This window comes from Martes martes, assembly GCF_963455335.1.
Source record: "Martes martes genome assembly, chromosome: 1".
NCBI classification, from domain to species: Eukaryota; Metazoa; Chordata; class Mammalia; order Carnivora; family Mustelidae; genus Martes; species Martes martes.
In genome coordinates, this window is record NC_137888.1 from 4,744,026 (window position 1) to 4,761,965 (window position 17,940).

At 45.7% G+C, this 17,940-nt stretch overlaps 1 protein-coding gene across 2 annotated transcripts in view; it reads left to right on the plus strand.

Moving 5' to 3' along the window:
* Positions 1 to 17,940, plus strand: part of DSCAM (DS cell adhesion molecule) — a gene marked incomplete at both ends in the record, with an annotated part of 750,628 nt that overhangs the window by 151,281 nt on the left and 581,407 nt on the right. For both annotated transcript variants that reach the window (XM_080825484.1, XM_080825483.1), the window contains one exon: positions 6,886 to 7,032. In XM_080825484.1, coding sequence (XP_080681610.1) covers positions 6,886 to 7,032 — 147 coding nt within the window. The remainder of the gene's footprint in view (positions 1 to 6,885; positions 7,033 to 17,940) is intronic.

Consider the following 17,940-nt stretch of genomic DNA (forward strand, 5'->3'; position numbering starts at 1 on the left):
AGTAAAAACAATGGCCAGACCAAGTGTAAGTGAGGAGACGCATCAGCTGGGACTCTCATGCACTTCTGGTGATAATGTAAGATAGTATAGCCCCTTTGGAAAATAGTTTGGCAATCTCCTTAAAAGATGAATAAATATCTGCCATATATCCCAGCCATTCTGTTCTTAGGTATGTAACCAAAGCATATGTCCATATAAAGATTTTTACATGGATGTTCATAGCAGCTGTTTTTGTAATAGCTAAAAATGAGTCAAAGCCTATCAACAGACAACTGAGTAAACAAATTGTGGTTTACCCATAAAATTGGATGAAAAAGAAAGGACTACAGTGTCCCCCTTCTTATCCACTGGGGATGTGTTCTGACATACCCAGTGGATGCCTGAAACCATGAATAGTAACAAAGTCTACATGTACTGTGTGTTTTCCTATACATACCTTCCTATGATAAAGTTTAATTTACAAATTAGGCACAGTAAGACATCAAGAAACAGCAATCATAAAATTAAAATAATGTGTTGTAATAAAAGTTATATGAATGGTGTCTCTCTCCCCAAATATCTTTATATCAAATATCAAATACCTGTGGCTTATTGCCTTCTTCTTGTGGTGATGTGAGATGATAAAATGCCTCCATGATGAGACAAAGTGAGATGAAAGATATGTGCATTGTGATGTGGAATGAGAAGAGTATTGACCTTCTGATAATATGGTTAGAAGGAGGATCGTGTGCTGCCAGACCGTGGCTGACCATGGGTAACTGAAACCACAAAAAGGAAAACCAGATAAGAAGGGAATACTGTATTGGTAAACACAGTAGCAGGGAGGAATCTCAAAATAACCATACTGAGTGAAATACATCACATAAAAATATATGCCCATTTATGTAAGACTCTAAAATGTGTAAATTAATCTATAATTATGGAAAGCACATTAGTTGTTGCCCGTGAAAGGGGGTGCGAAGGACGGTTCACAGAAGACAAGTTAACTTCTCAGGTGATGGGTCTGTTCGTTATCTTGATTGTGGTGGTGACCTCATGGGGGTCTACATATGTGAAAACTACCAGTAAATGTGTTATTTTAGTGTCTATCAATTGTATCTTGATCAAGTTGTCTTGAGAGAAAGCAAGTAATAATATTGGGCTGACCTAGTCATTCAAGAGTTGTCTTGATGTTCATAGAATACAGTAGCTGCACGTCTCTCTGCCGCTCTGCCCAGCCCACAGCAAGCCCCTTAGCTGTCTCTTGCAGCCACATCACACAAAAGAGTCTGGAACCTCTGCTCCGAGGTGATGGTCCTGAGGGAGAACAACTAACCATGTTGTTCCATCCATTTCTCTGCTTTCTGATTTTGAAATGGAAATCTTGAGAGAGCAACTATATTTCCTCAGGATGCCTGGGAACTGTGGGTCGAGGATCCTCCCTCCTCCCAGGCAGACCAGGAAAGCAGAGGAAACCTGTCTGTGGGAAAAGAGAATGTGAAGCCAGGATCAAAGAGATAGAGGTTGTGGAGCCCTTCCCAGGGTCCGGCTGCAGGTTCCAAAGCAACCGTGGCTTCAAAGAGGTCTCCTCTTTCAGCTTCTGGTAGCTCGGATCAGCTCCTCTCGCCGGCAATCACAGAGACTCAGTGAATAAAGTGGTTATGTGCTGGACATGGTGCCAAGCACTTTAAGGCTTGCTTTATTTTAATCGGCACGACCTTGCGAGGTTGATCTTATTTTTATTTTCAGACAAGGGAGAGGGGATTTCTGTGAACCTGTTGTTGCCTATGCATAGGAGTTGTGGTTGGAAGCCAGTGTGGCTAAAAAGTGCTGGTCCAGTACCTCACAGTCTCTGGAATATTCCCTACTTGTGTCACCATCGCTCTTCTCGCTCTTTCCTCTCCAGCTCTAAGTCCTCTGGTCCTTCAGTGCCAGGTCAAGTGCCTCCTTCCCCACCAGCTACTCACAGGTTCGCCAGTTCCATCTCTCTTTCTCACCTGTGCCTGTCAGTCTTTTCTTCTACTTGTTCTGCACTTGAATTTTCTTTCTTCAGATGATCATTCCGTAAGTGCTATGATCTCCATAGTCCCTGAGAGAGTGCTTGACATGAGGGTGTGTTCAAGATGTAATTGGCTATTTGAGGCACATCTCAATTTATTACGTAATCAGCTACAAAATATAATAGAACAAAACCCAATTTCTATAAAACTAATGTGCCTCGAGGTCACATTGTACCTCCGATGACCATTTCCTAAACAGGAAAGACCAGCCTTAAGTCCTCTGGTGTTCCAGAGAAATCCAACACATGAACATTTGTTTACGCTTTATCACTTTGGACATAGGAATCAGAGGGGTGGGGACAGTCTGAGGCTACCCCATCAAGAGAAGAGGGCCAGACGTGCCTCCCCTGGAGTGCCCAATTCTTCAGACTTTCCCTTGACTTACTTCCACCCCATCATCCCCCATTGTCCGATTGCTACCTGGGACTGATGTCCCAGGATGGGAGCAGTCTCACAGGGCCCAGTGCTGAGAAGGCCCCGGAGTTCTGGCTTAATGCTCTTCTGTTGCCATCTTGTAACATGGATGCTTTGCTCTTCCCACTTGCGTTTCATAACTGAAGGTAACGGGACAATGGAACGTGCTCTGGGAGCTCGGTGCCTCAGCTCTTGCGGGGTCCTGCCTTATGCCACCTCCCCCAGAGAGGTTCTCAGCGGCCCCTTCTCCAGTCTCTGGGTGCCCCGAGCCCCACTTAGCCTCCACCTCCCTAATGCCATATGACCACTGCTGGCCCTCTAATGCTGAGTGCTCTGGCCCTGCCTGGCCTCTCCTCGCTGCCCCTGCCCAGGAATGACTGACACCCTCCATTCTGGCCAGGGCAGGAGTGTGGGTAGGAGTGGGGGCACATGCTCTGAAGTGGGGTACGGTGGAAGCCACCCCTTCCCCAAACTAGCATGGAGGCTATAATCCCTTAGAGGTCGCCTGGCCTCCATGGGAGGGGAGTAGGGAAGGGAGATTGCTTTCCCCATGCCCAGCTAGGGCGTGGTTCATCATCCCGATGGTGGCGGGAGGGAGCCCTGCGGCTGGTGGGCTGTGTGTGCCTGAGGAGTGGGGTCTGGAGCACCTGTGAGAGCCTGCTGGTTGCTGACAGCCCACACAGAGAGCCTTCAGAGGATGGTTGGTGTCCTGGAGCCACTTCATACACACAGAGTGAGGAGTGCCTGGGAATGTGGGGCCCTGGGACCAGCCCTGAGCCAGTGCCAGACTGCTTTAAGGATAAAGTTCCAGCTCCAGGTAGGGAGTGAGAGGAGCTCAAAGTGTAACTCACATTCACAGCTCTCCTCAGGCTCAGGTAGAGGCTGGAACTACCCTGAAATCACACCTTGGCTGAGGTCCTGCCCTGCCCTACATCCCCAGCCTCTCCCTCTCTGGTCTTCCTGGGACCATATCTACAGTCAGTCACTTTCTCCCAGCGCCTCACCTCTGGCCTGCTTCTGGAGAGAGCCCATCTTAGGACACAAGGTGCTAAGGCTTCGCTCACCCTTCCCTGTAATACAGATGTCAGCCATGTTTAAAGTAACTTTTAGTTTTTGCCTGGATCTTAGGTCTATAGCTCAGTCTCTGTTCCCCTAAGTGGTGGTAGTAAGGACTAGATGTACCAAGTACCTTGGGGAGGCTTGCTGTGATCCTGGGAGACTTGTGCTATGAGAGGTATATTCTGATAGAGAGCAGTGTTGGCTTCTTAAGTGGTGGGACCTCAGGAAGAAACCTTTTCATCAAGAAGATGGAGATCTATAATGAAAACCCAAGTTTTTTTTTTTTTTTTAAATAATAGATAATGTCCAAGCAGTTGCACTACTGCATATTTACCCCAAAGATACAGATGTAGTGAAAAGAAGGGCCACATGCACCCCAGTGTTTATAGCAGCAATGTCCACAACAGCCAAACTGTGGAAAGAAGCGAGATGCCCTTCAACAGACAAATTGATAAAGATGGGGTCCATATGTACAATGGAATATTACTCAGCCACCAAAAAGGATGAATACCCAGCTTTTGCATCAACATGGATGGGACTGGAGGAGATTATGCTGAGTGAAATAAGTCAAACAGAGAAAGTCAATTATGATATGGTTTCACTTACTTGTGGAACATAAGGAATAACACGAGGACATTAGGAGGAGGGAAAAATGAAGGAGGGTGGGAATCAGAGTAGGAGATTAACCATGAGAGACTATGGACTCCTGAAAACAAACGGAGAGTTGTAGAAGGGAAGGAAGTGGGGGGATAGGTGAGCCTGGTGGTGGGTATTAAGGAGGGCTGGGATTGCATGGAGCACTGGGTGTTATACACAAACAATGAATCTTGGAACACTACATCAAAAACTAATGATGTACTGTGTGGGGACTAACATAACACAATAAAAAAAATACTGTATTCTACAGTAGGGTTAGAAGTACTTGCAACAGGAAAGCTCTGTGATTTTTATTTATTCACGTTCCAAGCATTTATTCAGCACCTACTATGTGCCAAGCATTGTTAGAAGTTCTACAGTTAATTTTTTTCAAGGTTCCCTGTGTGGTCTCTCTTTGTAGAAGAATCTAGGGAGGGAGTGGAGCATTTCCTTCCATGCCCCGTTCTTTCTGCGCTGGGTGGGATGCAGTACACCTAGTTGTATCCCGGCTTCAAGATCTGGGCTCCTTGGGTCTGACGTGGGGGATAGAGGGAGCAGGTGAGACCTATGGGCAACTGAAGAGGAGAAGGTGTCCCATGGTATGTGTGAGAGGCCTGGACTGAGGAGTTCTGAGGGTGCAGGACTTTGGGTGCAAAAGGGCAAGTCCCCACTGGGCCCCTTTCTGTGGTTCTGGTGACCGCACTTAGGGCGGGACTGCATGTCCTCCGGGAAAGTGCTTCCTCTGTCGCTGGACGGGCATCGTCTCTTGCACCGCACTTCTTTGGCTTTAATTTCCATGAAATTTGTGTGAAGCCACCTGAGCCATTCGTGTGAGGCAGAGTGCCCTGGAAGTTTGGGGAGATGAAGTGATCTTATAGTTCCCAACCAGCATCGCACAAACGCAGACTTCCACTGGATTCCTGCACCTGCTCCAGTGACCTCCCTGTGCTAATGGACTCTTTGGCGCGTGGCCATGTTGTCCAGCACCTTCCCCTTCTCTTCTCGACCCTATCCTCTCATCTGTCTTCTTCCCTCCACCACAGTTCAATCCTCATTCCTTAGGGAGTTTGGTTTCTTTACCTCTTTGTCGCCTCTTTCCGACCCATGAGTGTGGACCACCGCTCTTCCCTAAGTGCTGCCGATTGAGTTATTTTCCTGTGCAAAGTCAGCTCCTGCCCCTGTGTTAATGGCGATGTTTCTGAGGCCAGGCTCTTGGGCACCCTGAGCTATCGCCCTGGGGAGTTTTTGCAAGCGGTGTGGAATCACCATTTGGCACACCGCATCAGACTGCTAATGGGGAGTGCGGAGGTGGGGGGTCTCAGAAGAGTCCCAAACTTCCGAAAATCTCTCTGGTTTGAGACAGGAGTGAAAGAAATTCTCCAAGTGAGGAAAATATTAAATACTGATGTTAAAAGCGGGCTTTGGGGAGCGATACTCTGAATAAGGCCATACTCCAATACTAAAATACTCAGCATGTCACAGAACTAGCGCCGATCTTAAAGATGTTTCTTCTAGAACATTCACCTCTGCCTATTAAGAGAGTTCCCTTTAGAAACTCATTCCTATTTTCGTGGTATGCTAATTTCTTTAAAAAGTAATTCCACGGCCAGTTTTCTCGACCCATACTTGTCCAGCAAATGGCTAAACCACAAGGAAAGCTGAATGGATGGTGAGAGAAGTTGTCTCTGGGGCTATCATAGGAAACCAGGCTTCTAAAACTCAGACTTCGAGAATCTTCCTGTCTCAGCCCCTTCATTTTAAGCCTGAGGAAAATAAAGCTGTGAGGGAGTGAGGCTTGCACCCATATTCATCAGTTGGGGTGAGGCGTGGTTTGGATTAGAGCCCTGATTTCTCCTTCTCCTGGACACAGAGGTCTTCCTCATGTCGGTGATGGTGTGGACCCAGTTCTAGCTGCTAGTACACGTAGCCGTATCCCACCTGCTCATGGCGAGCACCACCTTGAGTGCTGTACCCACACTAACTGACCGAGTCCTTACATTCCCCCAGTGGTAGATTTATCGCCACAATCCCTGTTGTCTAGGTGGCAAGGCCACTCACTCATATTGTACGAGTGTTTGGACTTGGGTATGAACCCAGGCAGGTGGGCTTGCAGGGTGGGCTCTGAGCCCCGCTGCCGCCCTGCCTCCCACCCGGAAGCCAGCTCATGGGTGTCCCCACAGGGAGTTTTCAGGGATGCTCCTATTCTGGGAGGTGCTGGGGCAGGTGCTGGAGCAGGCTCGCTAAGCAGCATCCCTCTGAAGTCACGGGAAGAGGAACAGTTGTTTCCAAGACTGTTTTGCAACTGTCAAAAAAAAATCACTTATGCAGAGTTACTTTGTCATGTAGTTTCTAAGAAATCCCAGGAGAGGTTGCCTTTCTTGATTTTTTCCAACTCTTTCTTTATAGTCAGAAAATTCTTCCTTTGTCCCCGGGGGACAGGGAGAGCAGTATCCCATGATCACAGCTTCTTTACGAAGCTACTTTCCACCTCCAGGGGCACGGAGGAGGCAGATGGGCTGTTTTTAGATATACTCTTGCCCTTTAGAAAAGTGTAGTTTATTTGTGAATGGGATGAAAGTTTTTAAGGCATCAACCGCAGATTTCTTCAATTTCTTCCCCCCAATGACTGTAGGTGGTACGATCACTCTATGTAAGCTACAGCACATGTATCTGAATGAGGTTCTCCCACAATGAACTCCTGCCAAGGTGTCTTACCAAGGGTCTTCTTGCCTTCCAGTTTTACGGGAGCCCTATACAGTCCGTGTGGAGGACCAGAAAACCATGAGAGGCAATGTTGCGGTCTTCAAGTGCATTATCCCCTCCTCGGTGGAGGCGTACGTCACCGTCGTCTCCTGGGAGAAAGACACCGTGTCCCTCATCTCAGGTAGGCAAGGTGTGTCTGGGGCACAGGGTGCCGGGCTCACCTTCTTCGAGGCTGTTTCAGGTGTTGAATTGGGTTGCTAGATTTCGTGGCTCGATTCCGATATTCTTCCGTGAATTGACTGATGGATAGAAATAAGTTACTGGACATATAACCATCATGCTACTTCTCTGAGGCAATTTTGGCTTATTTCTGCTCCTGAAAATAGGGCAGGAGGGTTTTTGCATCTGTGAGAGTCTTTGGTGTTAATACTTAGGACTGATAGCCTGAAACTATAATCTGGAAAACAGAAGCTCTGGTTTTGTCTGCTGTGACCCTTTCAAATGTCTGAAGAGCTATGTGATGTCTCTGAACTCTTTCTTGAAGATTCTACTCAGACTATGTATATATATATATATATATATATATATATATATATATAAAATTTATGGGTTTGTTTTCAGAACCTGGAAATGATGCAACTGATATTTTCTTCTAAGATATTAGAGTTCTAGTCTTATGGTGTTTAAGTAGATTTCTTGTGCCCTTGCTGTCTACCTAGAAAGGGTTCAGTGTTTTTACTTTGCTCATTTTTGGGTAGTGAGTGACCCAGGGCTGCTTTTGGAGAACAGTGGTGATAAACACCCAGTGTACTATAACAGGTTATAAATGACTGCTTTTCTAGACATCTGTGTGGATGTGTGTGCAAGTGTGTACACACACACATGCTTTCATGCAACTCTTGAATACCACCAAAATTTTGCCCGTTCATTGACATGTGAAATTGGAAATAAGCTCTCATGGTGACATAGCATTTCTGTTTTTCAGCTTATTGATTCTCTAGACAGTGTAGGTTACTGTACAGTGATCATTAAAGCAGTCATTAACCCATTAGAAAAAAATGTATCTTTGATCTTTGAAGTATATCCAGTAAACTGGCATGTAACAGACGTTTTCAGGTTTTCTTAACACTGTCCAGTCAGAGTCCCTTGAACTTTGGTGAATGATAGAGGCCTTGCTGTTATATTGGCTAATCATCATAATTTAAAGTATTGAGAAAATACTGAGCTCAGTGACTGAAATGTGATTGCAAATAATCGTAATAGACTCACCTGTACACTTGTATTTGTTGTGTTTTTTCAAAAATTTTATTTATTTATTTTCAGTAATCTCTAAACCTGGTGTGGGATTTGGACTTACGACCAAGTGTCGTGTGCTCTCCTGATGGAGCCAGCTGGACACCCCTACGTGTTGTCTTTGATTAATGGTTTTAAGGGCTTGTCTTCCGAGGTCACTTTAGTTTCTTAATAGCAGATGGAGAAATCTGATGACAAGTCCCTCTGGCTGAGCCCAGGGCCAGAAGGGAAGGGCATTCACACGCTTGTAGTGAGGGCTTGTGGGTGCACTGAGTGGGAGGATGGGGGACAGGATTTACAGTCTCCCACACTCAGGGGCCTGGGCTGATGGAGGCTCGGCCATTGTAGAACAGACATCAGACAGCCTCCAGGTTTGCCATGGAGGGGGAGAGAACAGGGGAGGATTACATTCTGCCTTCATGTGCTTCTATTTGAGGAGACATATGTCATTCCTGTTAATATTTAATTGGCCAAGGCAGGTCACATGGTACACCTTTGTTCAGTGAGATGTGCCTGGAAGGGGAGAACCACTAGAGATCTGGGTGAGAAAAAGAATTAGCTACCGAAGGTTTTATATACCTATCGATATGGACATCTATAGCCATAGATGTTTTATATGTTTGCAATAGAGGTTATTATATTTAAGAAATACACTGTGTGTGTTCTTATGTTTCCTAGGCTTCTTTAATTACTGGTATCCCCATGAGGTTTCATCTTGTTGCAGTCGATGTGAATAAGACTTTTTTCTTCAAACATGAACCTAATTAAATAAAATAAAAGGAATTTTATATCTGGTGAGCAGAGAGGGTACAGATATGCAGACACGGAACTGGGGTCTTGCTGATGGGTTCTGATGATGCCCATATCTCCTCAGTCATGCATGGAAGCTTTACCCTTCAGCAAAAACTTAAAAACCATGTGGGCCAGGGATAAGCACTTGGCTTTTCTTTTTTGCACAAAAGCATCCAGAAAACCAGTATAGTGTAGGCTTTGATCTCATTGAGGGATACTTTAGTAGGAAGCTTTTGTTGTTTTGTAAGTAGGCATTTAAGCAAGCATGCTCCATGTGGCTCATAGGGTGTGTGTGTGTGCATGCATGCATGCGTGTGTGTGTGTGTCTACAGAGAGGGAGATGGAGAGAGACATGAAGAGACAGAGACAGAGAGACCGAGACACACTTAGAAAGAGTGTGAGTCTGAGCTGTTTGACTTCTCAGGGAGTTTAACCTGAGAACAGTGCCCGGGTGAGGTGTTATGATCTGTGAACAAGAAGTCTTCAAATTATCCTTATAATGCAACTTACAGTGGCTTACTGTTGAACCCTGTTTCCAGCCCCCAAGCTCCACCCATCAGGGCTGCCAAAAATGCCCGGGGAAGGAGGTCATGAAGCCATTGGAGGTGATAAGATGGTTAAAAAACATTGATGATCTTAATTAATAAGCCGCTTCTGAATGGTTCTAGTGGAGAAGGATTGCATTTCTCGCTGGCGGCCAGGGCCCTGAGTGAGGTGGGGCACGGGTGACTGCACATAGGAAGCCGGGAGGCTCAGAGGATGAGCCTGGGGCCTGGGTCCTGTAGGCAGCAGGAGGACCTCCAGATGGGATGCACAGCAGATGGTCTTAAAAGGTCAGTTTGTCTGTGATCTGTAAATAAACAGATAGCCCTGGTGCCTCCTTGCTGAACTGATTTAGATTTGGTGGTTGGCAGGGGCCATGACCTCGTGTAAGTCTTTCTGGGATTCCAATACAGCCCAGCCCTCAGTGAGTCTGGCTGGGAACGCTCCCAGGAAACATGCCTCATCTGCACACGTCACTTCCTTCGGTGGAAGAAGGCAGTGAATCAATCCTCCATGGAAACGAGGCTGTGTGAGACTCCACTGCGGTGCGTAGAGTGGAGAGAGAAGACTGGGAGTAGGACTGATCCAAGAAAGCTGGAGCTCCCACAGGCCACACAGGGCCTTGGCCACTGTCCCTGCTCACACAGGGCTCATGGTGAGAGGTCACTGGCACAGGGAGAGGCCTGTCCCCTGGGCCTCCACTCTTGTCCCTGCACTCAGCCTCCTAGGTCCAAGGTCCCTGGAGGGAGGCCAAAGAGGCAAGGCCTGCTTCTGGTCAGCAGGCATCCACTTGCTGCAGACCTTCTAGGCCAGGGCTCTTTAGAAATCTAGGCTAAGGTGAGGGGGTATCTGTCACCTAGGAAATCCTTCCAATGGAAAAAAAAAAAAAAAGTAAATATCGATGAATTCCTATAAAAAGAAACGAAGGGCTTCTATGGGCATGTCTTACTAATTTTTGGCCTTTACCTTGGCTGAGGAAATTAATGACTGGGCTATGTTCTTGCAGGGGTAAGAAGCACCAGTCATGTCTGTCTGGGTTTCAATGTGATCCGCATGGATTCATTAGCCATTCCAACAGTTACGTCATTAGCTTATTATACATGAGGTCATGCATTGATTTCTTTCCAGGGGAGGTTTAAGTTGGCCTTTCTCTAGACTCAGGAGTCAAGCTGTGCCTCTCTTGTCATATGAGGTCATTAGATCACCAAATTAAGAGCATAAATGAATTCGTCTATTTTAAATGATCTTTGGAAAGAATCTTCCAATGGTCTTATTATGGACTGACTGTCCATGTCCCCTTAAAATTCATATGTTGAGGTCCCAACCCCCAATGTGATGGTATTCGGAGGTGGAGGCTTTGGAAGAATTAGGATTTGAGGAGGCTATGAAGGTAGAGCCCGCCATGATGGGATTAGTGTCCTTAAAAGGAGAGACACCAGGGCTCTCCCTCTCCACTGAGTGAGGACAGGGAGCAGGCAGCCATCTGAATCTCAGAAGAGGGCTCTAACCACAACCCAGCTGTTGAGGCAACCTGTTCTTGGATGACCAGCCTCCAGAACTGTGAAAAATAAATGCCTCTTGTTGAAGCCACCCAGCCTGTGACATTTTATTTACGTATTTATTGCAGCCGGAACTATGAACACAGACTGAAAAGTATGCATCCCATAACTCCCCGGGGAAGGAGAGGCACATAATGTCTGATGTTGCCGTGTGCTCTGCTTTGCTGTCTCCCTGGGCTCTCCGCCTGACCATGGGATGGCATGTGGTCCCCCTTCACTCTCATCCTCTGGCCGATGGATGATAGGAACTGGGGAATGTGTGGAGGGAATGCATCTCAGGGACAGGTGCACGCTGTGCTTTACTGTCCTCCATGAAGGGGATGGACCCAGATCTATTGTCTTCTCACCTAACAGAAAGGAGCCAGGAAAAGCAGGAGCAATGAGGTTCATACTCGTTTCCCCGCATCCTTATCACTTCTCTTCCTCGAAGCCCAAATGAGAGCCTTTTAGATATTAGAATATTAATGTAGCCCATAAAAGTGTAGTAGTGTGGATAGCGATGTGCCTTGGGAGGTACTGCTGATAGGAGACACAGGACCCCATCCTGGCAAAGAACAATATCGACAGCTTTACATTTGGGTTTCACTCAGTGGCCCGTGGAGAGTTTCTTTCCGATTAGGAAGGCTGGCAATGAGAGAGCCCAGTATTCTGTGTCTGTTTCCTCTGATAAAATTCTGAGAATCTCACCGGGGGTTTAGCTACATTAACATCAAAGACACAGCCCAAGGGTAACTGGATTTGGAAAATGGAAACAGTGAACATTTTACTATTCCCAGAGAATCTGTCTCCCTCTTTAGCACTGGCCCAATTTTCTGTTGCGGTATTTCCCATCTGAACACCTCTATTAGTGATGACTCAAGGAGAATTTTATCTCTTAGGATCAATGAGTTCAAGTCCATGGACGATTATTTGGTTTCCTGTATTTTGGGTAAAAGTGAACAATTTTCCACCCACATTAAATATCAAGGGATATTAGCCCAGCACTTCACATGAAATACTCGTGGTGGTTTAGAGATGCGGTCTTTGGGTCTGGTCACCATAGATAAGGTGGGATTTGGACTTGAAGAAGCCCCCCTCCCTTCTGCCCCAAGATGGCTTCTGCTCTCAGGGAGCCGAGGGGGGAGATTACCTCATTGTGTGTGGTGTGACCATGGGCACAGGCAGAGCTGCAGCCGTCACAGGAACACACACCTGCAGTGTTTTTTGCCCGGGGAGGAACAGAAGCTTTCCCAGGAGCGGTGGCCATTTAAGAAAATGCTGGTTTGCATTTTAGGATGGGGAAAGCAATTACACTGCAGATATAGTCACTCCAGGTAGGCAAGGTTTTCAAGTTTCAGCAAACTTAAACTAAGAGCGGGTTTGATGTGCTCTGTTGGCTTTTGGAGTGGGGGGCTCAGCTGCTGGGGGCAAGGAGGGCTGTATGTGGCTGGCTGTCTCTGTCCGTGAAACCTGTAACTCTAAGAGAGGACACGTCCTCGCCTCCTAAGGCACTCATATTTTCATTTTACTCATAGTCACTGAGCATTTTCAAGGCGACCTGCGACTAAGCGGCTCAGGTTGCCATGGTGATAAGACCCAGCTCTGCCCTCAAGGTGCTTGTGAGTAAAGGGAATGAGATCAACATCAAAATGATTTAGGGGACAGGTCTATTGCCATCTGAAAGCCTGGTCTTTGATTTTAAAAGTATCAGGGATGTGATGAGCACTGGGTTCTATGCAACTGATGAATTACTGAACTCTACATCTGAAACTAATGATGTACTGTATGTTGGCTAATTGAATGTAAATTTAAAAAAAATAAATAAATACAAGCACCAGGGAGCTGCAGGAACAAAGAAGCCTTGGTTTCACAGTCACTGAAAAAGAGATTTGTAGGTCCAGACGGAAACTGTTAAAGGAGCTCGTCCCTTCCTTCCTTCTTTCCTTCCTTCCTTCCTTCCTTCCTTCCTTCCTTTGTCCCTCCTATCTGTCTGTCTATCTATCTATCTATCTATCTATCTTGATTTCCAGGAAGTAGGAGCATCACTATAAACACTGGAAGTCAGCACAGGAGGGATGCAGGAGACTGGAATTAGAAAGGTGGAGAGATGTAATATTCTCACCACGCTATATTTTGGGCAAGCAGGATAACTGAAAAACGGTCATGCGCACAGGAGGGGAGGGTCCTGGTCTCTTTCTTTTTTAAAAGCCATTACTTGATCATACTTTTGCCACTTAAGTCTATTTTCATTAAATTAGTTTTTGCATGTTACTCCACTGCCCCCTGAAAGTAATTAAAACCTGCCTGGGGAGTGCAGAGAAACTGCCGACGCTGGGAATGAAGGTGATGTTAGCGGTGGCTCAAGTCTGGCATTTCAGCAGTAAGCCACTAGTGAGATCCTGAATGGTCCAGAGTGAACAGAAAGTCTACTAAGTGTCAGCCTTCAGAGAGAAGACACATTCCCATTCTCAAAATTGGAAATTGTATTCAAGATTATAGTGCAAAACAACAACAAAAAAAGTTTTTGAGTTTTGAACTTCTGAGACAAGTAGACACATGCCTAAAGTCATGTTAATATAATATCTTAAAGAAAGAAAGAAAGGAAGAAAGAGAGAGGAAGGAGGGAAGGGAAAGGAAGCAAGGGAGGGAGGAAGGAAGGAAGGAAGGAAATGGAAAGAAGAAAGGAAGGGAGGGAGGAAGGATGGAGGAAGAAAGGAAAAACAAGGAAAATGTGGTAGCAAATTTATTCTGGAACATGTCAGGCTGTCTGTGTGTGTGTGTGTGTGTTTATGTTTATGAAACACCCCTTCTGCCATGAAGGTATTGGGTCATTCAGTCAGCCTAACACACTGCTTAGTTTCCTACCAAGCATCACCAGGGGATTTTGGCTACTGATTGCAGCTCCCACAGATTAGCTGGTGACCGGGGAGCGAATGTCTTTTTACCCTGCCTCAGCTCCCATATGTGGATAGAAAATGGTTTTACTGGTCCCTCCCCTAATAAAATGGTAGAATATTAAAATTCCAAATTGAATATTTCACTTCTCAATCCAGCTTTTTTTTTTTTGTCTTAGATTTAATCTCATAGAATTTTTATTTTATGCATGTGCCAGAGGCTCATTGATTTGCTAGGAAGACTTCCAGGACTCAGCATATAATTTTACCCCCCTCTGAGATTTATTACAGCGAGAGGATACACAGCAAAATCTGCAAAGGGAAAAGGTATGCGGGGAGAAGTCTGGAGGAAACCAGGCACAAGCTTCCAGGACTTTCTTCCGCATGGAATCACATAGGTCACACTTAATCTCCATAGCAGGGAACAGTGACAACAAGTGTAAAATGTTCTCTACCAGGGAACTCATTAGACAGTCAGTGTTGAAGGGTTTTACTAGAGGTCCATCAGGTAGGTACTCTCTGCCTGACATGTAACCTAATTCCAGACTCTCAGAAGGATAACAGGCATTTAGGTGTTCAAGAAACTGTATTGTTTGTATAGTTTAGACACAGTGAGATGACAGGAATCCTCCTGAAATTCCAATTACCAGACACCAGCCAAGGGTCAGTCTTGCAAGCAGGCCTGTTAAGGAAAGCAGTTCTAGGCCTATTATGTTAATTGGTTTCTGTACAGGGCAGTTTTCTCAGTGATGGTGGCCCCTTGCTTGTCACCCATTGGACAATCACTTTTTGAATGTGCCCAGCACCAAATGCTAGAGAAAGCAAGTGAATAGAGAAAGCAAGTGAGAGCAAGTGAATAGAGAAAGAAAGTGCATTCCTAATCTTGCATGGTCTGGTCTCTACCACTTGCATGCTACTGAAAGTTACATTTTCAAGGTCACCTAGGACTTCCTAGCGTCAAATTCCAATGGCAAGTTCTCTGACTTCCTTGAAGAACCTGCACCGTCGACCTGCTTCCTCCGTTGGTTGGCTTTCTCCTCTCCGATTACTTCTGCGCTATCACTTTCCTGATCTTTTCCTCCCTGCTCAGAATGGTAAATAGACCCCAAAACTCACTCTTCACCCCCAGCTCCTTTCAATCTCCACTCTCTTCATCGGTCATCTCATTTCTTTCCTGGGCCTTTGTCCGTCATGTCTATGTCGATGATCCTAACTTTGGGCCTGTCTTCTCTCCTGGGCTTGCTAATTCCGCACTGTCTGCTCCCCTCCTGCCACCTCCAACAGAGCATAACTAAAGCAGAATTCAGCATGCTTTCCAAGCACAAATGAATTTGCCTTTGAATTTCTCCTTTCTTTTTTTTTTCCCCCTCCGGATTTTAACTGTTAATTTTTAAAGTATCACCAGGTAGGTGCTAAACAGCATAACTTAAAACAACAGAAATGTATGCGGTCACAGTTCTGGAAGCTAGAAGCACAGGATCAAAATACCAGCAGGGCCATGCTCTCCCTGAAGGCTCTGGGGGACAGTCTATTCTGTGCGCTTCTCCGAGCCTCTCGCCGTTCAGCTGGTCGTTGGCGTTCCTCAGCTTCTAGACACCGTCACTGCAGTATCTGCCTCTTTGGTCACAGGGCCTCTGTCCTGTGCATGTCTCTGTGTCTCTTCTCATCTATAAGGGCACCCGTCAGATAGGACTAAGGGCCCACCCTACTCCACTATGATCTCATCTTAACTAATTACATTTATGATGACCCTATTTCCAAATGAGGTCATGTTTCGAGGTTCCAGGAAGGACATGGATTTTGGGAGGATGCTCCCAGTACATTAACAAACCTTTCTGATGTCTTTTGATCCTCTATTATACCTATTTTACATGTTTTTCTATCACCTGCTTGACAACTGACAAACATGTCTCAAATGAGATCTTGAAATAAAAACAGTTTCAAAAGGAAGGAAACAAAAAACAGAGGGTTTCAGTGCAGAGTGCCCATACCTGAATGACTATTCCCGTGCTGGCCCCTTTGCCCTGCCCCAGCTGTGTTAGAATGCCCGCCAGCAGCCCCACCGTCAGCTGCTTCCCCCTCAGCGGTGTGTAGCCTGCCCTTGCATCAGACTAGGCTGGGGACCAGGATGGGGACAGAGGCAAGATGTGCCAGAGCCAAGACATCAGGGATTACAGGCAAACTGCGTGACTTATATTTTCAGATCATGCTATGGACTGAATTGTGTCCCTACATTCGTGAGCCCTAACCCCCAATATTTGGAGATAGGGTCTTTAAAAGGTAATTAAGGTTAAATGAGGTTTTAAAGGTTGGGCTCTAGTCTAGTAGGACTATTGCCTTTTAAGAAGAGGGACAGAGCCATGTGAACACCCAGTGAAAAGGAAAGAGGGCTCTTACCAAAACCCGACTCTACCAGCACCCTAATCTCTGATTTCCATCTTCCGGAACGGTGCGAGTATGTTCTGTTATTTCAGCCCCCCAGTCTGTGGCATTTTGCTGTGGTAGTCTGAGCTGACTGATGTAGAGGATATGCGCATAAACTCACTTTCTCAACCAAATTCTGCCACTTCGGAACTCAGCATGTTCCGTTGCTCCCCCACCCAGCGTTCTGGGTTGCACTGACACATTAGTAAACAACATATATGAAGCCATCTGTTGCTAAACTGAACTCTCACGCTGCTGATAAATGATCCCATTTTCAGTAGCAGTGGATATTTTTGTAATTTAGAGTCCTAGGCTTCCCTCCCCTAAGGGAAAGGGGAACATTTATTACTGGAAAAATGAATAATAAATTTCCCAAATGGCTAGCCATCTGAAAACTTATATGCAATACAAAATTTCCCATGCAAGTGAAATCATATGGTGTGTGTTGTACACTTGAAACCAATGTAACCTTATGTGTCAACTATACTAGAAAAAAATTATGATGTGATGAGCACTCGGTGTTATACTCAACGGATGAATTATTGAATACTACATCTGAAACTAATGATGTACTATATGTTGGCTAATTGAATTTATTTATTTGTTCATTTGTCAGAGAGAGAGAGAGCACACACAAGCAGGCAGAGTGGCAGGCAGAGGCACTGAGAGAAGCAGGCTCCCTGCTGAGCAAGGAGCTAAATGCAGGGCTTGATCCCAGGACCCTAGGATCATGACCTGAGCCAAAGGCAGCGGCTTAATCAACTGAGCCACACAGGTGTCCCGGCTAATTAAATTTAAATAAAAAAAAACTAAAAAACAAGAAAAAATTTTAAAAATTTCCTACCAAAGTACCCCAAATTCAAAAGTCAATCCAAAAGCAACTGTATTTTTGTTGGATAAACAATGACTTAGGATTGAAACATCTACAGCTGAGCCCTGTTTGTGCCGACTATCCTGTGTCTGTGTGTGGGAAACGAATGAGAGTATTTGCTGGGGCCCCTGGCTGGCTCAGTTGGTAGAACATGTGATTCTTGATCTCAAAGTCTCGAGTTCAAGCCCCACATTGAGTGTAGAGCTTTAAAAAGGGGGGGGGGGTGTTATAGAATATTTTAGTCTGTTTGGCTTCTGGAAACATAGTGATGATGCACACTATTGACTGTCCAGATCTGGGCTGTTTAAAGAATTGAAAATCTTGCACATGCTGCTCTGTGTGAGCATCATCAAGATGTCTTTTGTGGAGAAGCTAATAGGCAGGTATAGTAAATAAACAAATATAGGCTGTTTTCAAAATCTCCTGACAGGGTCACTCTTCCAGGCTTCTGTTCACCTTTCATTGTTGCCAACAGTCTGTGTGACATCTTGGGTTTGAACTTAGACCTGGCTTTGGGTCCCCATGTCACAGCTATGAGAGCATCAACCATTGATTACCTCTCTGTAGAATTGGACACAGTGTTTTGATAAATGTTAGAAATGCCTGGGGAGGTGCTCCATGAATTATCAATACCTAGCCAATTCCTGGTCTCTAGCTATGTATTTGTCTCTCTAGTCAGAAAGTTCGAGGATGGACCCCGGAGCTGATGTCTAGGTCCACATCCCCAGTCCACC